The 24,275-nt window shown below is 39.5% G+C and overlaps 1 protein-coding gene across 2 annotated transcripts; it reads right to left on the bottom strand.

The window, feature by feature from the left end:
• Positions 1-314: 314 nt before the first annotated feature.
• SMARCA5 (SNF2 related chromatin remodeling ATPase 5) lies at positions 315-23,341 on the bottom strand. 2 transcript variants are annotated; one of them, XM_035111683.3, is made up of 24 exons: positions 22,970-23,341; positions 18,650-18,724; positions 16,652-16,818; positions 15,906-16,006; positions 14,861-14,961; positions 13,772-13,951; positions 12,746-12,901; positions 12,521-12,652; positions 11,254-11,322; positions 8,913-9,022; positions 8,587-8,813; positions 7,756-7,877; positions 7,511-7,663; positions 6,817-6,949; positions 5,530-5,678; positions 5,249-5,368; positions 5,042-5,152; positions 4,383-4,496; positions 4,089-4,175; positions 3,395-3,527; positions 2,445-2,563; positions 1,776-1,988; positions 941-1,051; positions 315-601 (listed from the first exon to the last, which is right to left on the bottom strand). In XM_035111683.3, the coding sequence occupies exons 1-24, from the start codon at positions 23,093-23,095 to the stop codon at positions 536-538; spliced, it is 3,075 nt and encodes a 1,024-aa protein (XP_034967574.2). In that variant the 5' UTR covers positions 23,096-23,341; the 3' UTR covers positions 315-535. The 2 variants fall into 2 exon arrangements, with proteins under 2 accessions (XP_034967574.2, XP_034967573.1); XM_035111682.3 differs by having other exon boundaries at positions 4,089-4,211.
• Between the last annotated feature and the right edge of the window lie 934 nt (positions 23,342-24,275).

Here is a 24,275-nt window from a genome sequence, read left to right on the forward strand (position 1 = left end):
GGAATCAGTACCAACCACTGCAAAAGTTGTTTGCAGGTAAGTGAATACAAAAGATCTCTCATGAGCTGGACTTACCTTTGAGATTTTCCTTTGCCTATTTCTTATGTCCAGCATAGCTTGATCTGAATAACTTACTCCACATTAACAAGTAGTCCCAGCACCTCTAGATTTCTCTCTGTCACTGTTAAAATAGACAACTGTAAAAGCTACTTTGTGTTGCTACTTCTGAACCCAACAAATCTTGAGCCATGAATTTCAACACTATTCATGCAGAAAGAAAGGGACAACATATAAAAAAGTTAGTGACCAGTAAATGAAGTCTATTTTTTATTTCAAGTGTTAATGGTAAAAAAAAGTTCAGCACAGCTGTTTTATTTAAAAAAGTGAAACTACATTACTATTTTTCTAGTTCAGTAAGTAAACACATGAACCCAATGTCCTTTAATGACATAATAGTTGAGAATTGTACAGTACATCTTATGAAGACCCGTAAAATTAAAAAACTACTTCAAATTTAGTGATAAGAACTTTGAATTCACATTTTTAATTTCTTTTTCCTCCCTCTACCATCAGGAGTACCGTCCAGCTTACGTTTCTGCACCTGGATAGGGAGGGAGGGAGAGAAAGATTAGATTTTAGTCATAAGTTAATTGGCCATGATCTAAAGGACCACAGAACTACACTGAATAAACCGAAGAGTACTTTTGATCAGAGGAGTTAGAAAGCACCTTTTGAAATGGCAGTGTGTCAAAATTTCAGTGGAACAAACCCCCAGACAGAGCCTTTGGAAGCAGCTACAGAGGCCAGAGTACACATGTTCCTTCAGGGGATGATTTGGTCAAGGATTCAGATACAGAAAATGACTTTTCAAATTACGTGCCGAAATCAACAGGTTCTCTTCACATAAATCACTTGTAACAAATTCATATTTTACACTCACCAAAGATGGCTTTGGGCCCCGTTTTTTCTTCTCTGCCTTCTCTTTTTCTTCTAATTCCATGTTTTCTCTTTCAATCAAAGTGATTAAGGTGTTGCATCGTCTTTGCAGCTCCTGAGTCATGAACAAGGAAACAGACCCAATTATACAGTAGCCACAACACACAAATAGTTCACACAACTACATCCTACTCCCAGTAGTCTCTGAATCAATCTGTGCTGAAGAAAAGAGCAGCTTCAAGCAGCCAATATTACATAAGTAGAGGGAAGAATGAATATGATCAAAGTAGAGCCCACTAGCACACTGCTGTGGGCATTAAGTGAACTCTTAACAAGGAAGGGTGTATATATAATTTTTGAAAAATAAGTCATAGGTTTGATTTCTGCAAGTGGTGCCTATCATATACAGGGGTGACTAAGAAGCTTCCCAGTTTGGGGGATGGGAAGAAAAGAGATAGGAAGGGGCCCATGTAAGTCCCTCAACCAACACCATTGGAATTTAAAAAATAACCACATTGGTGAATACAGCATTAGCGAGGTTAGCGTATACATATTTTAAGTAGACATGTGACACCTTGACTTATAGCCACATAAGCTTACTTCATCAATGTTCATATTTTTACAGTGAGCCTACAAAAGACCCTCACGGTAAACTTGCTGAAAATAGGGGCAAATGCTGTAAGTACACAGGAGACAAGGCCCTAGTTGCAACAGTTTGTTCATTTTGGCCTAACTCCAAAGCAGGTTCCAGTGTGGAAGGCAACAGCTCTAGTTCTCTGAAACAGAGTTTCTGAAGAGGTTCCTTCAAAAGACATTGATACATGCAAACTAATACGTACCATTGCAGTTCTAGACTTGAGGAACCAATCAAATCTGAATTGGGGAGAATTGCGAATACATTGCCTCAACTCATCATAAACATTTTCTTTGTCAAATCCTAGCTTGTGAAGCATGCAGATTAAAAAGCGATCTTCCTCTTCTGTGTAATTTTTTCCTTTGTTAGTGCCATATGATATCCTCAGCTGGTGAAAAGGGGCTTTGTACCTGCCAATCTAAGCAAAAACAATTTAATGCACAGAACTAGACATGCATCAGTGTACTGCAGGATAGACATGACCCACAGCTCCATAGCACTTTGAAACATGATTTAAGTTATATATAACTATACTTTTCTAGCAACACTGAAAGCATCATTTGTAGAAAATCAGCCTGTATATCCCAACCCACTTTTTAATGGGCTATATTTTCTTTCCAATTGTGGATAATAGACTGTTTTAAAATTCGAAGAGGAGTAAACTATTCAGACAGTAATAAAGAATTAAATCTGAAACACCAAGAGCACTTCACAGTTTCATGACTTAAGACATGTCAAGCTTAACTTCTGAAATATGGAAAAAGTAACGAAGAGAATAGGAAAGACAACATTTAAATGAAATGAAGTATCAGTAGTATAATATATCATTACCCTGAAATGCCAGTGTAATTAAAAAGAAAGAATATATGATTACCTTTGTGTCAAGTGCCTTTTTAATACTAATCCGCCTTTGAATTCGAGCTTCACCTCTTTCAATCTGTGCCATTATCTTTTCTATATCCTGGAGTTCATTACATCGTTCCCAGAAAACAGCTGAGGGGAGAATTATTTGCTAGTTACATCTTACAAAAAGTTCATCAGTTTCATAATCTTAATTAGGTTAAATAAATATGAATTTATAGCTACTGATATGTAAACAGTCAGAGCTAATATGATGTAACAATTAGTGTTGGACTATGACCTGGTAAAATGAGTTCAAATCCTCACTCAGCGATGAAGCTCAATAGGTGACCTTGAGCCAGTCACATCGCTCAGCGCAGCCTACCTCACAGGGTTGTTGTGATGATGAAATGGGGAGGGTGGGGAACCATGCTCACCACCTCAAGCTCCTTGAAAGAAACTGTGGTGCAAGGAACTTTCATTTTATGTTTATATAACGTATGTGCTTGCAGCTTTAGGTGGAATACACACACAGAGAGAGACTTTTTTATTTAAAAATGATGCAAAAATGGCACACACCGGGGGGGGGGGAGAGAGAGAGAGAGAGAATAAGAAGATGATGCATGCAGGGGAAAGGTGGAAAAGAGCAGAGAAAAACAGCCAGCAGCCTTCATGAGAGTAACTGGATACTGGATGCAGAAGAGGCGGCTAGAGAATAGAGCTGGGTGATTCCTGGTTTTCAACAGCTAAATAGCGCAATGTGCAATATACTGTATCATTATGTCTGGGGTGGTTAACCCTTTTGGCCTAGGAGGTCATGTTTTCTGCTATCTGCGCTGTAAATAGTATGCACAATAAAATCCTTAAAGACAGAACGGACTGGAGTGTCTTTACTCGGGAGTAGCCACAACAATCCCCTGACAGTATGCATGCCTATTCAGACATAAAATCATTCCCAAAACTTCTCACAAAAAAACCAGTTACCAGAATATTCAATGACTTCCTCTGGAGTTTTTCCTTCTACTTCCCGGGCTATATTTTCAATGTCATCACGACCCCATTTTTCATTAGCTTTGATGAATTGATTGAAGTCTCTCTTATTCCAATTTGTGAACCCCTTAAGAAATAGCAAGATAGGTATTTAGGATTTTCACGTTTCCTTCAAAGGCAAACTTAACTGGGTCATCAGCTGCCTTGAGAACTTTCTGGCTAACTTAAGGGAGTTAAAACTTTGAAAACAGTGTTCTCTCTAAGTGACCCAGATAAAGCTTTATTTATCATGTAAATTTGTATCCTACCACCTTTTAATGTAAAACAATTCTAGGGTAGCTTACTTCAAGATAAGAACTAAGAACAGCATCAGGAGAATACATGAAAACAATTTATTCAGAGTTTAAAATCTGAAGGAAAAAACAAATACTAAACCTGTCTAGCATCAAAAACAGAAGGCACCAAGAGAACCCTTTATGGGGACAGTGGGTTTTATTATTTATTAAAATGTATACACCACTTGATTGTAAAAAAAACCCTCAAAGTGGTTTACAAAAGAAAAAACAGTACTTTGAGTGCTTCTCAAAAACAAGTTTTAAAGAAGAAAACAGATCAGTTTTCTCTTTGTAGTATTAACAGAAATGAAATGTAGACTTAGCCAGAATATGTTATAGAAGGATGACCATACCTGGGTTAGCAACTTTTCTTTTTCTTCCAACTCTTCTTCATTAAGGGGCTCAGCTTCATCAATTTTAATTTGCTCTTCCTTTTGTGCCTGGGATGCATTGGGTAAGTCAGGATTACGAGGTACCTAAAATTTACCAGATATCACCAAATACTTAAACTAAGCTTTCTATATAATAAATTATTTGACTTTACTAAGATTAAATTAAGATAAACCAGTGGCAAATTATATGGCATCAAAACAAAATATAAATTTATTTAAATTAAGATGAAAAGCAAAGCATTGATCATAATTTACCTTGTACCCAATGGTTTTTCTGTAATAAAGAATCTCTTTTTCCAACAGTTCAAACAAACGTGGTGGAAAGAACTGGAAATCCTGAACATTAGGCTGTTTTGGAGGGCGTGGCGCCTTAAAAAAGAGAGACACAAATCAAAGAAAAGAAATCAAGCCTATTACACCATCAGGCCCACTAATAAAGTAGGCAAATATTAGCAACTACAACCTCCCCAGAACAAGAACTACACAAGATACAAACTACTTCCAAATCATGCCAAAGGAAACATCAGCAGAATAAATGTTTCTCAAATAATAGGACCTAGTATGGCAGTTTGTCTAGAGAAGTAGACTTGTGTAATACAGTCATACCTCGGTTTAAGTACGCTTCGGTTTGAGTACTTTCAGTTTAAGTACTCTGCGGACCCGTCTGGAACGGATTAATCCACTTTCCATTACTTTCAATGGGAAAGTTCGCTTCAGGTTAAGTACACTTCAGGTTAAGTACAGACTTCCGGAACCAATTGTGTACTTAAACGAGGTACCACTGTATGCTTAATTTTACACAAAATGGGTATTTTGGAAAATAACGGCTTTAACAAACTGATTCCACCCCACCCTCCCCATAGCAAATAAGCTATTTTTTCCCTTATTATGTTCTGGTTTATGAATAACCTTACTTTTGGTGCTTTTGGTTCACTGACACGAAGAGCTTCCCTGAAATAAGCATCAACAGCATAGTTTGCTTTTCTCTCACGCTTAGGTGGTTCAATCCACTCTGTGAATGCCATCTGCAATAAGCAATATTGTTGGATAATGAAATATTAGCCAGTCTACAGATCCCAATACACTGCGTGAAATTCTAGTCACTAAAAGCCCCTCATTACCTTTTGCTTCTCTCTATAATCTTCTCCTTCAAAGTTATAGACACTTGACTCTGTATCCACCGTAAAATTTCTGAGTGAGCTTTCACCCATGTTGGAGAGTTTCTCATTCATTTCTGCAGTCTAAAAATACAAGAACCATTTTTTCAATAAAACTTAATGCTTCATAACCAAATGAGAATTGCATGCAGTCAAGACAAAGCATCATTAGTGGTATTTAAATTTTGAACTGGAAAAAACGAAGCTCACATTTTATTCTGGTATTTCATAACACGTTAACTTACTTTCTTTGCACCTCTTTCCAAAATACCATCAATATCTTCATCTGTAATTTCACTCTCCTTGGAAGCAAAGACATGGGTAGCTCCATGCCTAATCATCTGCAACATTTCATCTTTCCCCAATTTGTTCAGATTTTGATCCACCAGTCTTCCTGAATATGAAAAATGTTAAGAAACAGAATGTAACACTAAAGGTCAAGTACTCTGAAATTTGCTGTCGTAAGAATGTTTTTAATTTTCTGTTTTGAAATCTGGGCAGCCATAGAAGCAGTGCTATTATTTGAAGTGCCATTTCTATTGTATTCCCGACAATGCTAAGCAAACACTTTTGATTAAATTAGTATGAGTGTACTCAATCTTTAAACACTCTACTTTTGCCTATACCGTGCAGTTTACATTATTTTTTCATGAAAAAAAGAGATTTTCTGAAGCAATATACAATACTTGAGACAACAGGTGAACTTCACTATAACCTATAGAAAACAAGTAATTTTAAAACACTTGGATCTTTCTTTCTGCCTGGCAACTTGTACGGTAATGTCTGGTAATGGCTTCATAACAATTACAGACCAGACTTTCTGAAACCACTTTCAGTAAAGGTATTTTTGTAACTTCCTGTTTTTTGTGCAACTGAAATAATACTGGTCACTAAAACAATATATTCTATGTACAGTGAAGGGGGAAAGTATTTGATCCCCTGCTAAATTTGCCCGTTTGCCCATGGGCAAATTTAGCAGGGGATCAAATACTTTCCCCCCTCACAGTAAATAAAAGTTATTTAATAGTACTGATTTAGCCCATGAAAGTTATACATCACCCTAAGATTACTTAAACATTTTTCCTTTTTTCTGGATTTAAAAAAGTCGAAAGTAATTCTTCACACAGTGCAGTTTAAAACTGTAGTATTTCTTGCCAAAATCTGGGCAGTTTCAAAAGGGGATTAGATAAATTCATGGAATAAATTACTATCAATTTCTACTAGTAATGAAGGTTATATTTTAGCTCCAGTATGTGATGTAGTGTATCCTGAATACCAGTTGACGGGAACAGAGCAGGAGAGACATTGTACCAATACCATGAGGCTCCAATAGGCATCTGATTGGCAACTTTGGAACATGATGCTGAACTAAATGGCCCCTTGGTCTGATCCAGTAGGGCTTTTCTTATGTTGTGTCCACACACTACCACAAAATGTGCATCATAAAACAACTTCTTAACTTACTAAAAACACCCGATATCAACCAATATCACTGTGCAGACTTGTCAAAAGAAAAGCCAAGTTCTATTTACCTTGTTGAATAACTATGGAATCCAAGCGAAGTTTCATTTCTGCTCTTTCCACTATTCTTTCTTCTACAGTGTTGTCTGTAATAAACCTGAATACTCTAACAGTCTTTGTTTGACCAATTCTATGTGCTCGATCCTACACAGAAAAGAACTCAATATTTAAGTTATCCACAATAAAGCACTAGCATTATATTGAACTATATTCATGCAACTCTGCATAACTTAAAATTTATTCATATGTATGTAAAAGCCAACATCTTGAACAACTTGATCAGAAATGATAACACTGAGAAAAACTTTCTTTTATTTATAAAAGTACTTGTATACTGCAATTCATAAAAAAACCAAAGTGATTTACAAAAGTTGAACATAACCCATACAATTAAAACAATATAACATGTTAGATATCAGTCAACTACTGTCAAATTGGGGAATAATTAACGATACTCCTACAGATGATCTCAGTGTCTGAGCTGGGATGTAAGCGTTCAGGGAGCCCCTGAGTTACCCTGGACCTAAGTTGTTCAAGGCTTTGTAAATTAATACAAGAACATTGAACCTGAATCAACAGTAGATGGTACAATTTTAAAATAGGCTCTTGCAGAGTCAACAAGTGTATAGCATAAAAATGTGTTCAAAAACAAAGCAGAAGTGAGATTCAAGTTCATGACTTCTAAGGTACGCTTATGAACCTTACCATAGCTTGTAGATCTACTTGAGGATTCCAGTCTGAATCATAAATGATTACAACATCAGCTGTAGCCAGATTGATTCCCAAACCACCAGCTCGTGTGCTCAGCATGAACACAAACTTTGAGCTTCCAGGTTCATTGTACGCATTAATGGAGGCCTATATAAAAAGAGAGTCAGTCGGTACATCAATATTGGTTCATAAATTTTCAAAGAGAAAATATATTAAGCTTAATTGTTCTGAGCACCTACTTGTCTCTCATCATGAGGCGTCTGTCCATCAAGCCTACAATATTCATAGTTTCGCCACATGCAATAATCTTCTAAGATATCTAGGACTCTGGTCATCTGACTGAAGATTAGGACGCGTGAATCTGTTCAAGATTTTAGAAGATAGTTCAAAGTAAACTGCAATCTCAAACCAATTATTATCAAGAATTTTAAGAAGCAACTGCAAAATTTAAGGCAATTCAGAAGTATACAGCAAATACATAACTAAGAACACTAATTACACAATCACATACTATTGTTATGCATAAAGCAACTATGAAACCAGTTTAGATCAGCTGTTCATTAGTTTGCAGAGGTGACATCATATGACTGACAGGTGGACCATCCATCAGGATTGAGGGAGGAAGACGCACCCCTGGACCACATCAACAGGCAAATATTTGAACAGGTTCTATGATTTTGGAATATTGTACACAACTTCTCCAGGAAGAAGGGCTGCCAGAAAGGGTTAACTCCAGCACCTTGCGCCTAAAGGAATATTTGCAACTAGTCAACTGTTTGAATAATGTTAAGGGTACAGAAAGGGCTTCTCCAGGAATAGTCTCACTGCTATACCGGTAATAAAGATTAAGATTCGAAGATTTCACTAACAGGCAGACCCTACAAGTTGTGTATAGTACTGTCTAGGATCTCAATACACCAATCTTGTTCCATTTAGTAGTAAAGACTGAATATCACTAACATATTCCTACAAGGCACTACAAAAAGCCCATATTGGTCTACTATTACCTTATCAAATAAGAAAAGAGGAAGTTTCCCACCTGTATTTTAACAGTAAGATTAACACGTTACCTTGTTCTTTCAATTTTGGCAACAGTTTGTCCAAGACAACCATTTTGCCACTATTAGTAACCAAATGCATATCTGTTGTGTAAGGTGGGCCAGGCTCTGCTCCATCAAACAAGTATGGATGATTACAACATTTTCGCAACTGCATAAGAATGTTCAGTAATCTCATTTTGTCCAGTTTTCCAGCAGAATTCAATATATCTATGTCCTTCATTAAGATTCTTGTGTACCTGTATTCAAAGAGTAAGGCAACTAAGGATCATGTCACACACTTTTCATACGCAAGATGAAAGATTTTGTTCATTTATATATTAATTTCAATTACTTACCATTCTCTCTGCATTTTGCTGAGACCTACATATATTTTAACTTCCTTTTTCGGAGGCAAACTTTTCTCTACTTCAGCTTTAATACGACGTAAGAGAAATGGTCGTAGCACCTACCAAAAACACAAAAAGCAACACAAGACTTCAAATTGCAGTACTACACGTGAAAGACTTATTCATATTACAGATACTTCAGAACTATATTGCTTTCCACCCCCTTTCAAAATGACAGGCTGTACGTGCTGTAGGCATTCCATAACTATGTGTGTTAAGATATAAAAAGATGCAAAAAATAATTCCATCTGCATACAAGGGTATACAGTGGTGCCTCGCTTTACGAATGCCTCGCACAACGAAAAACTCGCTAGACGAAAGAGTTTTGCATTGCGCGAGGCATTCGTAAGACGACAAAATTTTATATGATCGCCGCTTCGTCTTACGAAGTGCAGACATAGAAAGCGGCAAAGGAAGATCAGCTGTCAGCGCGGGTTTCTGGTTCCAAATATATTGCCATACTTTGTATCAGAGGCAGGGTGGATAAAAATCAATGATTTTTTTAAAAAAAATCAAAAAATTGGATTTTTTTATTTAAATCGATTTTTTGGATTTAAATTGGATTTTTTTAAATAAAGTGCTTTTTGAGGAAAATATATCACCACCCAACGGTTATTCCATCATGAAATAAAGATTAGTTTTTTAATTATGTAGAATAAGGTTGTATATGTTTAATTTTGGGGGTAAATAAATTCCATTAATCCATTCACAATGTCATGCTCTTCCAGAGGTTTTTGTAAGATTATTGGGCAGTTTCTCTGCCTACAAGATATTATCACAGGTGCTTGGTTTACTTTTGTAGTTCTCAAAACTGAATTTGACTCAACAGAGATCACATGCCTCTTCTTCCCAGCAAAAATGTTATAACATGAACAGAGTTGAGAAAAAGACCTTAATCCTATTGTTCTACAAACCTATGAATACAGAAACAACCCCTTCAGTGCTAAGTTTCAAGAAGTTCAGTGAATAGAATAGAAACAATATTTTTCTGATTGTTTGGAGTGGACAGTATTTAAGTTTTTCATGTGTAGGCTGGGCTGACAGTCTAAGTTTCTTAAAATATATACAGTAATACCTCGGGTTACGAACGCGATCCGTTCCGGATCGCAGTTCGTAACCCGAATAGTTCGCAAACCGAGCGCGATGGGCGCCGCCATTTTGCGCATGCGCAAAGCGCGATTTTCACGATTTTCGCGCTTTGCGCATGCGCAAATCGCGCGATCGCGGCTTATGTGCGCGCGCGCGGCTAAAACACTTCCGGGTTTGCGCAGTTCGTAACCCGAACTGTTCGCAAACCGAGGTGGTCGTAACCCGAGGTACGACTGTATATATTGTTTTTGTTTGGCCAAATTAGTTAACAAACATGGATGTTTGTTTTAGCAAGTAACATATGCTGTAATGTTATTGTTTCAGTTGAATAAATCTATTTAAATTGTTATTATTAAGGTAATGATTATTTTTCTCCTTCCTAAGTACAACAGTAAAGTTGTCCAAATATGAATGATTAACCTATTAAACTGGGGATAAAAAACTAATATGAAAAGTTGTTATTCTAAAAATCTTCATCTACTTGCATATTAAAGTTATACCAGCAAGAATTAGTCTTTATGTAGAAAACTATGATTTAAATCAAGCCTTACTGACTAGTGATTTAAATCGTGATTTAAATCAGTTTGATTTAAATCAAATCCACCCTGATCAGAGGCTTCCCAATTGAACCCAATCTCTTATTAGCCCCAATATATACATCAATTTTTGTAACATATCAACTGAAGCTTACAAGCAGAAAATTATTCATCTCCCAAGTACTATTATTTATTTATTCATTCATTCATTCCCCGCCCATCTGGCTGGGTTTCCCCCGCCACTCTGGGCGGCTTCCAACAAATACCAAAATACATTAAAATATCACAGATTAAAAACTTCCCTAAACAGGGCTGCCTTTAGGTGTTTTCTAAATGTCAGGTAGTTGTTTATCTCCTTGACCTCCGATGGGAGGGCGTTGCACAGGGCGGGCGCCACTACCGAGAAGGCCCTCTGCCTGGTTCCCTGTAGCTTTGCTTCTCACAGTGAGGGAACCACCAGAAGGCCCTTGGCGCTGGATCTCAGTGTCCGGGCTGAACAATGGGGGTGGAGACGCTCCTTCAGGTATATAGGACTGAGGCCATTTAGGGCTTTAAAGGTCAGCACCAACACAATGCATATAGAAAGTTGAGTGTGTTACATAGAACAGTAGAAACATTCCTGTGAAGTTCAATGGATTAAACTGATAGTATAATTAAAATCTCACCATATGGAGCCGTTCCACTAGTTTTTGATCCCCAAGACAGTTGTTTGTATCAAACCATGAATCAAAATCCTGTATTGAAGTATTAAAAAGTTATAATCAGTCACATTTCAGAATAAGATTACCCATTATTTGTCTAAGAACAAAAAATTGGTATTTGTTCTTGTTATGTAGTTCTGCAAAGGCTAAATCCAAGTTTTCAGGATGCATACATAACTCTTATAGTTCAAGCTTTCCTTGTGAAGTGGTAAGAATGTTCTGGCTCTGTTCCTGATGAATTAAGAGACAGAATATGCTGCAGATTCCCTTCAGATAAGTATTTGAAAATTAGGTGCTAGGCACTCATTAACTCACAACTCCTACCTTTCTTGCACTAACCATGACTTCACATAACACATGCACTGATGCAAGCCATGGATAATACAATCCAACTTCCTGCCCAGCAATGCTTTGCAAACCTACTTTATGCCAGTTTCACATTTGACATTGCTTCTGTTTTTGAATTATATGTGAACCAAAGTCAAGACTGCATTGGGAGGAGGAAGTTACACTGGAAAGTAATGTTCACAAGGCTCCTATTTGCAAACCATAGTTTTGTAAAAAGTCAAAATTACATCTGCCACTAGCCAGATAAGTCAATTTTCATGTCCAAATACAAGGTAGCCCAATCAGCATCAATAAGGGATTATTTCTGCCTTGCGTGCATTTGAAGATTCTAGAGACCTGCATTGGTTTGTTCATTAGCATAAATACATAAAAGTTATTCTCTCAAATTGAAAGTCTTCCCACTTTTTAAATTATTTACATAGGATGGTGTATTTTTTTTAAAAAAATCTAGCTAAATATGCTTTCACTAATTCTTCCTTTTGTTTTTATCAACTATAATCTTCCTGAAAAAGTAATCTTATATTTCTGAATAGTCCCAAGGAGTTCAATGGGGTTTACCGTACATCCAGGCAAGATGATAAAGTTTGTTTCGTGGAATGCTAAGGATGCCTATTGCCATTACTCTGACAATTGTAAGTACATTTGAGAGGTTTTGTGGCTAACAAAACTTCACCTACACCACTTTCTCCCAACCTGCTGCCCTCCAGACATTTTGAACTACAAACTCCCATAAGTCCCAGTCAGCAGGTTGGGGAAGGTTGCTATATACACAAACCACCAAGCATTATAAGCGATCTCTCATGAATGTGCACACCAAATATAAGTAGTCAACAGTATTTGATAAGCAAGATTAAAGTGAATTTTAAAAGTTGCAAACCCTTACATCAGCTGAATTAAAGACATCTGGCAGTAAAAAGTTAAGAAGTGCCCAAAGTTCATGCAAGTTGTTCTGTAATGGTGTTCCAGTTAACAGTAGTCTATTTGTAGTCTTGAACTCTCTCACAATTTCTGACAACTGAAAGAAAAATACATATATATATATATTAAACTTGCAGAAATATTTTTTGCATGATTTAAATATTTACATCCACTGGGTGTTTCAAAATACCTTTGATTTTTCATTTTTGATCCTGTGAGCTTCATCAATAACAAGGTATCTCCAGTTAAATTTTTTGAACACAGATTTCTCTTTAATGAGCATTTCATATGATGTTACACAGACATCCCATTCACCAGGCAACAAGACATCTCGCACAAATGTGGCCTATTAATAAGAGGGAGGAAAATGATTTGAAAAACTGTAAAAATGCAACTGTTATTTCACATATTTCACAAAGTACCCTGGTCACCTCAGGTTTGATGCTGGTTCTTAAAAGTATTTCTCTAGACCAGGGCAGTCCAACTTTTCATACAAAGTGGGCTGCAAGAGTACTTCAACACAGAACCTGCAGGCCACACACAGAATTAAATTTCCAAATCATAAATTAAAAGTGTAACATATTTATTATAATTTAATATACACAATTAATAATGTATGTACTTTCATTAACAATGCATGACATAAAAACTTTTTTTAAGGCTTTAAGATGATTTTTCTTGAATGTTGCCAAAGGCCTCATGGGCGAAATGTAGCCTGTGGGCCGTGAGTTGGACCACCCTACTCTAGATCATCTTAAAATGTTCTGCAAATTCAGGACGATATAGAATTACAGCCTGTGGGATGCGGAGAATATGGGGTTCTGGGTGGTATCTTTCCTGATTCAGCACACTTGTCTTTTCCCCCCATCCTACCACATCAGAACTTAAAAGAAAGCTGGTGCCTTAGAATGCAAGAACCTGAGTCACAGTCTCTGGAAATCTGTTTGTTAATAACATATAGTTTGTTGCCTTGCTTAGCTGTTGTTTGTTTTAAACTAAGAGCCCTGGTTTGCATATTCTGCTAAACAAAGATGCTTTGAAAGTGAAACTAAACTTAGCAAAAAGTCCTTCTCTTCAGAACATTAAATGAGAAATGGGAGGAGCACAAAAGCATATTTCACTCAAGGTAATCCACGTGGTACTAAATCTTGGTTTAGCATTATGTGCAAAATACACCAAAAAGTTTTAGGGAAACACTGAGGTGGTTCATACTCACTCGCTGGTCTTTGTCACCTATCAGACATACTGCCCGAAGAGTTGGCACCCATCTCTTAAACTCACTCATCCAATTATGCAAAGTTGATTTGGGAACTAATACCATATGAGGACCAGGGATATTTCTGTAGTGTTTCATATACCCAAGGAGAGAAATTGTTTGCAGTGTCTTTCCCAGACCCTATTAACAGAACATATATCAAGTTAACTTGAGAAGATTCCAGTCACCAAGATAAAATAACTAATATATACATATGTAGGGGGTTAGACTAAATTACCCTCAGGATCCCTTCCAATTCTATGAGCTATGTCTGCTCCCTTAAATATTCTTACTAGCCAAAAAGACACAACGGACAACAGAAATGCCCTCTACTCAAGACAGAACATGTATAAAGAAATCCAAACACAGCTAATTCTCTAAAAACCACATTTTTGCAGCTGTCTATATTTGCAAAACTTTCAATCAGTGCACAGGCATGTCTAATTTCTCTTTCAGCTGTGCTGGACAGGATTTGTCCATTTCCCAAATTATCAGATGCGCATTTTTCTTAATCTTCTTCTCCAACTACATGCTGCATTTATCAATATAACCTGTCACACGCCTTAGAAGCTGCATCAGTTAAACTGAATTTGGAAGCAACTCAGTCCAGAAGCATCTTTCAGCTGCTTGCCAGAAGCAGGAGAAATAAGCAGTGAGGACATGTTGATGCCAGTTTCTCAAGCTTCTTGAATGCTAATTATCCAACAGATGGAAACATCTTCCTACAATCTCAGAATATTGGCCTTTCTAAATGTGAAACACTCTTAACCAGAAAAGCAGCAACTTGAGAGCCTACATTGTTCCATAGAACAAAAGATATTCTCTAGTTGGATTTTACTGAGGCAAATCAGCATATGAACGTCATTATGTACTGTAAAGTGAACTGTTATTTGTATTTGCTGTTATGCATCTAGTTTAAACCAATGTCAGATTTAGCCACAATGTAGTACAAAGACTCTGACAAGAAGAATGTAGTAACTATTTCAGTTTAGTATGATTACATATAATTTAAATTTGATTATCTCAGACAAAATCAGTTGTTGCACATACCATTTCATCTGCTAAGATACCATTGATGCCATTTTCATACAAAGAAATGAGCCAATTCAACCCTCGGACTTGATAATCACGCAGTTTCCCCCATTTTACATCTGCAACAAAAACAGTATACAGTATAAAATAGTTAAAGTCACCATTAATAATACTTACAATGACCAAAAAGAAAACATAGGAGGATAGAAGAATATTTTAGTATATATCCTAACAGCGAGCATGGAAATTCTTGGGGACACCAGGACCATGAAGCCTCAGCTGCAATAACAGCAACTAGGGTACCCAGAAGAGTTTCTCAGTTCTACCTGGAGATTTGCTGAACCTCAAGTTTTGGTCAAATGTCCTAACATCTTGTTAGCCATTGCACAATACTTCCACAGGTAAGCCAATCAACACAGATGAGGGAGAAAGCCATCCTGATTGTCTACTTTTTTTAAAAAAAAACAACCAACAACAGAGTTTAGCTCAGGCACCCCCAAACTTCAGCCCTCCAGATGTTTTGGACTACAATCCCCATCATCCCTGACCACTGGTCCTGTTAGCTAGGGATCATGGGAGTTGTAGGCCAAAACATCTGGAGGGCCGCAGTTTGGGGGTGCCTGGTTTAGCTGGTGCACTGTAATGACAGCAAATTCCTCTTGGCAACGAGCATGGAACACACCAGGGGAATAAACCAAGTATTATAAAGGATCCAAACAGACTATGTACACACTGCCCAAACAGATCACTACATTTTTATTACCTGCAATTACTTTTGGTTGGTTGATATTTGGCAAATGTAAGGGTTTCTGTAAAATTTGGCAGAAAGCATTCTCTATTTTACTTTTAAAATACCGTATTTTTCCGTGTACAAGACTAGGGTTTTTCCCCTTAAAAATAATGTCAAAAATTAGGGGGGGGTTTATACTCTGGGCCATCTCCCTCTATTTTCTTAAATCCAAGTCCCCCAAAATAGGGAGCGTCTTATACATGGGGGCGTCTTATAGACGGGAAAAGGTAAGTAATTGATATTGCACCACAAAGAGCAAAAGCCACTACATACATGATGGAGAGTCTTCAAAGCGAGTGCAGACATTAGTGGTCTTTGAGCTTTCTGTTAACAGCTCCTCATCCTCTTCCTGTTCAGTTCTGCGATGGCGGTAGCTAAAAACAATGCATCAGTCTTAAGTATGCAGCAACTACCATGTATACTAAAACACTCTAAGAAGCATATTGCCCACAATATCCATATTGTACACAAGTACAAGGAAGACCCTTGCCACTCTTTCCACCTCCATGTCCCAACTGGAGAGGAAAATGTTAGTAAATGTCAGATTGCAGAAGTGAGCTGCCATTCCCTTATCCAATCCCAAACTGAAAAGAGTAGGATGAGACTGTCCCAGAACTCATGGAGTCACAAGCACAAGGTTGGGAACAGCAGCCTGCTCCTCTCACAGGCATTATCTGGTAGCCATCAATTCTGAACTGGCTACAAGCCAGGCAATATCTTTGAATCCCTGCAATACCTAAATACCCTGATCTATGAATTCCTCTTTTTAAAAGATTATTTTCCCAGTCATATGATGCTAATAAATGTTGACTTTGTTTTTAGGAAGTTGTCTCTACACTATTGAATAAACTTAAAAGAAAAACACAGTTTATACACAAGTGGCTTTCTTTAGAATTGTGCTTATACATTGGAGTTTATTTTTTAAAAAAACCAATTCACCACTTTTTATGCTCTAGATTGACACAAATGTAAAAAGGATACTAATTTCAGTGATAATCAACAGAATGGGTAGTACTCACTCTCCAACTGATAGCAGATTTTGTTTTTCATCCTTCTTTATTCGTGGCCGTCCTGGTTTCATTTTCAAGGGTGAAGTTGGAGTCTTTTGAGCAGCAGGCTGAATGAAATGAGCAAACAATTCTGTTTGCTTCAATAGATACTCAAATCTGTTTGATCTGTCTGTTTGCTGGAATAAGAATGAAAAATATAAGCAAAGATGCAAGCAGGATTCTAGAATTACATTAGTTTTCAGCATGTCAGAATCAACTACATTTTGCCCAATCTAAAAACATCCTTCCTGTTTAGGCTAAGAAAATCTAAAGATGTACACACACTGAACATTCAACCCTGGTTCTGAAGACAACTCTTTTGACATCAAGTTCATTGCCATGGTTAAAAAGCTAACATGTACATGTTTCTACGGGGGGAATGCAAATTTCATCTTTAATTAACCTTCCAAGGTTGAAGAGTAGATGAGCAAAGTTCAGAGGTTTTTTTTAAAAAAACAAAACAAAAAACACTATTATCTACTGAGTTCTCACATGCACCATTAACTGAAAAGTTGAAAATGAACATTTAATCTAAGTGTTGAAGTGTTCCTTCCTGAATGTACAACCACACTACTAGTAGGAATACTAGTCATTATTTGAAATATTTCACTTCATTCCATAAATAATTATTTTACTTCATTTCTATGCCAGGTGGCGCTGTGGTTAAACCACTGAGCCTAGGGCTTGCCGATCAGAAGGTCAGTGGTTCGAATCCCTGTGACGGGGTGAGCTCCCGTTGCTTGGTCCCAGCTCCTGCCAACCTAGCAGTTCGAAAGCACGTCAAAATGCAAGTAGATAAATAGGAACCGCTACAGCGGGAAGGTAAACGGCGTTTCCATGTGCTGCTCTGGTTTGCCAGAAGCGGCTTTGTCATGCTGGCCACATGACCTGGAAGCTATACGCCGGCTCCCTCGGCCAATACTGCGAGATGAGCGCGCAACCCCAGAGTCGGTCACGACTGGACCTAATGGTCAGGGGTCCCTTTACCATTTTTTTACATTATATGTATGCATTTTATCATTCTTGTTCCAAGGAAGGAATGCCTCCTCCAGTCAGGAGAAAGCAGGTAGCAGATAGTTCCACACAGCAAATATTAACTGCTTAGACCATGACATGAAACAGGTATGCAAATAGAGAACATAGCAACTGGTTCTTTAAGACTAGAAAAGACTAGAAGACTACAGTACACACATTCATCTTTTCTGACTCTCTGCTGGCAGAATAATAGAGAAGGATAACATGAAAGTTGTCTGGATGTCCTACAATGTTTGCAAGTTTGGAAACATGGCAGGATACTCGAGTGTCTGGCTGTTACTTCTGTTTCTCAGGCAGATACGCACAGAAGACAGCAAATATCGGAAGTCTCTGTAATGCACATGTAAGTTGTCTTTCAACCCTTCTGAGAAGACAGGGTGGGAGGACAGGTGAAAGCAGAGAACAACAGGAAAGGATGTCCAAGCCTGACATATAAGCAGTTACTTAGTCTCTAAGCATCGGCAGTGGCCCCACACGGCTCCCTCCATTCTTCCACAGCCTTTTATTCTTAAGGTAATAGGTATTGAGAAACCCAGGTGGGGACACCACTGCCCTTCAGAAACTATCACCTACCTAAGTGCCAAGTCACAATTGTCCTTTTCCCCTTATGAACTAATTCCTAGTTCATAAGAAGGGGAACCAGGATGTAATTGCACTTGACTTGTGGAAGCATCTCTTGTTAAGTCTTACCACAACTGTCCCTACCACACTGAGTCTATGAATGGTGCAAAGGTGGGGGAGTCCATGGAGAAGCAAGAGGTACAAATGAGAAACAGAAGAGGTCTGTGGCACACAAGGCAAGTGAGCAGGATAAACAATATTTTCTGCAATCTTATTTGCATTGTGATATGAAATCTCAGACAAAAAGAGATTAACATCTTTATCATTCTTCTAAACCATCTAAACAATACTTATTAGTATAAAACTACAAACCATTTTCTCTTCATATGTAGGATCTGGTTCTTGGTTCTCTTTTTGTATTCCTGGAGATTCGTCATCAACTACATCCTGGAACATAAAAATTAAAGAGAGATACTTTGTTTTCTTTCTGCACCTCAAAACTTCACAAATGTGCCAAGTATTTAAGAAGCAGGTAACCCAAAGTGGTGTTTCTCATGACAAGCTGCATATCTCCACTATTTTGTCTTTTTGGCATGGTTATACAATTATGATGTCACTTCTAATCTATTTTTTTAACAGTCTACCCAATCTAATAACAGAGATGACAAACTACCATATTTTCCCATCTATAAGACACCCCCTATTTTTTGGGCAACAACCAATCGCCAGTCCACCCTCTGCACTATCCATGTAGAAGACGCCCACTGATTTTTTATTTTTTTTGGGGGGGGGGGGGAAATACAGTATATTAACATTTGTTGTCTTGATCTCATGCACCTTTTAATAATGTTGACTGTCCAGTGTTTATTCCTTTCTCCCTATTTAGAATTATATTACCATCAAATTGCTGATCATACTGGGTCTTCTACTGAAGATTGTTAATCTAAATATTTTTTACATTACAATAGTTTTATATTCTATTATTTATTCATTGCAGAAAGTTTCAGTAGACATTTTGTAACTTTTAAATTGATAGATGAAGAATATTGTAGACAGTACGTTTCAGCATTTAATTCTCCACTCAATACAAGTACTATAGTAACATGGTAACAAGTATGATGGGAAAGAAAGGCAGTAAGTGAGCTTTATAACATAATGCATTTCCAGAGTGATGTGAAATTTATTATACAGCTATCGGAACCTATATAAACATTTTCTTTCCCTGTGGCCTATTTAGCGAAAGCAAATTATAACCTGGGGGTGGGGGAGAGAAGGAAGACAGAAAAGAAAACAATCCATATCACTTTAAGAGGAAAATTTATCAGGTCACAAGGAAATTTTAGTCAAACAAAACAATTAATAAGAGTTCATTTTATTTAAAAGCTAATTTACTGACTTCCAGTTCTCCAATGTATTTGCTTTTAAATTGGCCGATATAGTTTCAATGAAGTCTTCAAATACAGTCCTGCATGAAGCACATTATGGTAATCCAATTGGACTATCATCACACATGAATTGCCATGGCCAGAAAAGGAGTCAGTGGGCATACCCAAGTTTGTAATAAGAATGCTATTGGTCACTGTTGTTACACCAGCCATGAACCTGATTTTTTAGGGGCAGTGTAAACCCATCCTACACAGATTGCGCACTAACTATACTAAGTAGGTTTACTCCTGCTAGCAATAGCCCTCCAGGTGCTCTGTGCATGTTTATGTGCATGTGTGTGTGTCTTCACAGCTCTGCTACCTGCATTCCTGATTGATGCCAGAGATTGGATCTGGGACATCTAGCATGCGAGGCAATGCATTTTCCAGTCAAATTTTTTAAAAAGTAATATTGGGGAGGTAAAATGTAGTAATGGATTTAGCTTGAATAATGCCTCCCTTTTAAGGCATTTAAGTTACAAACAATGTTAAAATTCCTTATCTTGTAAACTGTCCCATCTGTCATATTTGGATGAAGGATGGCATTATAAACAAACAAACTGTTCCAAATCCAGATCCTGTCAGGAATAAGTTTCAGTTTGTTCATCCAATCTTCAATTGCATTCCCAGGATTAAACAATGACAGCTAGTTGAGTACTAACAGCATACTGATGTCACTGTACCCCATGTCTCCAAGCCATATCACCCGACAATTTCATGTTTTATAGTACAGGAAATAAAATGAAACATTTGCACAACCCACAAGCCAGCAACCATGGGGTGGAACCCAGCACCACCTCTTGGTCCAATCACTTTAAGACCTCCCCTGGATCCAACCTGGAAAAGTTATCATGGTTATATATATGAAGAAAGACACAGAGATCTATAAGAGTCAACAGGGATGACTTTTCCCATCCATTTCTCCTATATAACCAGATCTAGTTCAGTATCATGCAAAGAAACCCTGGCATTTGAGAGCAACTAAACATTCCAATATCTAAAGCAAGAATTGACACTAGTCTGAAGTTATTAAAAACAGTTGGATCTGCTGAGGACTACCTTTAGGAGCAGACAGGGTACACTTGAAAAAGACCACAGGGACTGTAGGGACCACTGTCTCATCAAGGAGGCATATAGCAGCACCTCCATTATGCAGCATACTATCCTCCTATGACATATGTATTTAACCAGGGTGGGCATGGATACTTTTCAATTTGTACAGCCCAATGATGTGGACAGGATTATTGGCAATGTGAGAGCTGCTAGATCCTTGGCCTTCCTGGCTCATTAAAAAGGCCAGTGAGGGAATGGCTGTGGGTAAAGAAAGGGGTCAATGCCTCCTTACAACAAGGAAGGGTTCCAGCATGCCCAAAGGAAGCAGTTATAAAACCTCTATGGAAAAAGCCCTCCCTGAATATTGGATAATTAGCTGCCTGTTTTCAATATTCCCTTTTAGGGCAAGATACTAGAGTGTGTCTCCAGAACTCTAGTGGTTCTGGGATTCAACTCTAGTGGTTCTGGGATTCTTGGAGCATTTCAAACTGGTTTCAAGCCTGGTTATGGGACAGAAACAGCTTTGGTTGCCTTCATGGATGACATGCAAGAAACTGTACAGGAGTATGTCCCTGTTGGTTCTTTCAGTGGCTTTTACACCATCAATCATTATATCCTTCTGAGTCACCTTTCTGAGATGGGACTTGGGTGCACTATTTTACAATGGCTCCATTCCTTTCTGGAGGGGCACACCTACAAGGTGGTGCTGAGGGATTCCTGTTTGAACGTTGGGCATTAGCTGGTGCTGTTCCTCAGGGTTCTGTCCTATTCCCATGGCTATGGAACAAATTCCTGAGCCACAGCAGGTGAAGGACCCCAAGCATTAACACTAACATCCCCACTTGGTACCTCAACACGTTAACAAAGGTAAAATGATCAGCTTCACAACACAATGGTGTGTGAAACCATACAAGGTACCCACTACCTATTATTTATCCCTCCCCCTTTTAAATCAGGTGGTTCAACAACTTGCAGCCCTTGTGTTTGTCTGTATGAGTAGAACTTTTAGTCTATTACCTGTTGCTGTGTATATTAACCACCAATATAGCTATACTGTATAAGGCCAGATTACACAACATAACAGAAAAACACCAAAGTCAAAACTATGAGGCTGCAAGTACCAGGAAATAAGTCATTTTGAAAACAGCAGGATCAGGTTTTTTAAAGTCCCATATTCCCCCATATTAGCAAAATGTATGGAAATGTATATAAACTAGAAACAGGTGCACAAATGAATAATACAACATGGTACCAAACATCTGATTGGGGCAGGATGGGCCACTTGTTATATCAAAGTATCCTAATGGAAGGCCAACCACTCTGGCTTTGTACCGGACACACAAAGCACGAAAAACCTATAACAACGCCAAAAAAATATCAAGCAGGCCGTTTGTGTCGTATCCCCACCGTAGAAACAACCCTTCAAACTGCGTGCACGCATTGGGAGCAACGAATTCACTAATCGACCCAGTTTGCGAGCAGGGTAACTTTCGTGTGTAGTTCATCCTGATTTCACTTGTTTGAGGCTCACTTCCGATTAAAAACACCTTTAAGAACTGGGCCGTTTGCGGGGATCGCGGTGTGTGCGGAGAGGGAGGCTGCTTCCCTCGGAGGGATCTGTGCGCCCCTTTCCCACCCCAGTTAGCGCTCAGTTGCTTGCTTTGTCGGGCCGCTTGCCACGGCAAAGAAGAGGCAGAGGATCCCGCCTCCGGGAGAAAGGAAAGAAGGAAGGAGTCTCGTCGCTGGAGGTGCCAACCAACGCGCCCGCCGCCCGCCTTCCGCGGGGGGGAAAGCGAGGGCAGGACGCGCGCACGGGGCTCCTGACGCGCACACCAAACGCACGTTGGCGGGGCTTCCCGAGGCGCTTCTGAGGGGAGCCGCTCCTCCTCCGCCTGCGCTCTCTCTCCTCCTCCGCCTCCTCGCTATTGTCTCAGCCCCACGCGGCTCGGCTGGGGCCCAACCCGGCCGCTCTGAGGCACCGCCGGCGATAGAGATCGGCTACAACCGACACTCTCTCTCTCGGCGCTCCGGTCGAAGGAGAACCGCGTTGAGGGGGCGGCATTGGACCGGCATAACGACTCCTGCCCCCCCCCGCAACCCACCACCGGAGCGGGCGAGTGACGAGCCCCCCCACCGACCGGGCAAGAGCTTCACACCTCGCCGCTGCCCCCCCTCCCTTCTCATCCGGGCGCCGTTTCCCTTTTTGTTTCCTCACCGCTCCTTCGGCGTTTCCTCCGGGCGGCCCCTCCGCGGCGCCCGCCCCCGCGTTCTCCGCGACGGGAACCGAAGCGCCGGCAGACAGGGAGCCGGCGTTCTCGTTCTCCTGCCCCGCCGCAGACATAATGGATATCCCCGTCCACACACGGGCGGCGGCGGCGGAGGCAGAAGAGTGAGGCCTGTCTCGAAAACTCCGCCGCTTAAATATAAATTGATATATGTCTATATGAGGACGAGTTTCGTCGCTAGTTTTGCTCCGCGCGACTCGGGCCGGTCCTTCTTCTTTTATTCTTCTAGTTCTTCTTCTCCCACGACCCCCTCTCGCCGCTGCCGCCCCGGCTTTCTCAGCGCGATCCCACCAACCAGGAACAGAGCCGGCTCTCGAGTCTCGCGAGAAAAGTCTATCGAGGGCGGAGAGGAAGGGGAGCCGAGACGCCGGCGCTCGCCGCACACGGACTCTGATTGGCTAAGAGAAGAGAGAGGAGGCGGCACGGGACGCAGCCTCCGCGATTATTTTGGCGTGAGGGCGGAGTAGGAGGGATTTGGGGAGCGCGCGCGGGTGCGCGAGGCCAGAATCAACGAGGGAAGGGCGGGGACTGTATTTGCGTCATTTGAGTAGCGGGGACGGCCCGAGTTCGTTCTTTTCGCGCGTTGGGAACGGGGCCGAAGGCGGGACGAGCCCCTTAGACATTGGACACTCACACTGGGACGTTTTCACACATGATGTTGAAGGCGCGTGCCAGGATCTGTTTGGGTGCCTGCCATTTTTTATTTTTTTTTAATAGTAAAACACTTGTATTGCTTAATTTTATTTGCGAACCTCCGGCCTGCTGCTGTAGCGCATCTCTCAGATAGCTAAAATAACAACTTGATGATTAGAAACAACGATGTGAAAGCGAAACGGGGACAGGCCAGCAGATATATCAAGTGCGCCACATTAAAAACATTACCCGCAAAAGAAAGTGAAAGCCTGCTGGAGTTTGTTTTTAAAGACGGGAAGCGTGGAGAGGCAATGCATTTCATATTTCTTATTTCGTTAAAGAGGTTTTTCAGCTCTTGTGGAATTCCAAGTCCCTTCAGCCCCTGGACAATGGTCATGGGGGAGCTGGAGTCCCCAAAAATCTGGGGAGCCGTTGCCTTAAAACAATATAATCCTGATCATACATTTAACTACAGTTTGCAACATAGGATGCAATTTTGGAGTTATATAAAATCGTGTCCATTTTTTTGTTTTCTCTAGTCATGCAAAGGTGGGGAAAGCAGGACAAGCTGAAATTCCCTTTTCTAAATTATGAAAGTTACAC

Source organism: Zootoca vivipara, chromosome Z1 (assembly GCF_965207765.1).
Source record: "Zootoca vivipara chromosome Z1, rZooViv2.hap1.1, whole genome shotgun sequence".
NCBI classification, from domain to species: Eukaryota; Metazoa; Chordata; class Lepidosauria; order Squamata; family Lacertidae; genus Zootoca; species Zootoca vivipara.

Coding starts and splice junctions, on each gene's coding strand:
- SMARCA5 (XM_035111682.3), bottom strand. CDS start 23,095: ATGTCTGCGGCGGGGCAGGAGAACGAGAACGCCGGCTCCCTGTCTGCC. Junction 8,814..8,912: donor AGCAAAATGCAGAGAGAATG/GTAAGTAATTGA, acceptor CTTTGAATACAG/GTACACAAGAATCTTAATGA. Junction 5,369..5,529: donor TGGAAAGAGGTGCAAAGAAA/GTAAGTTAACGT, acceptor TTGTATTTTTAG/ACTGCAGAAATGAATGAGAA.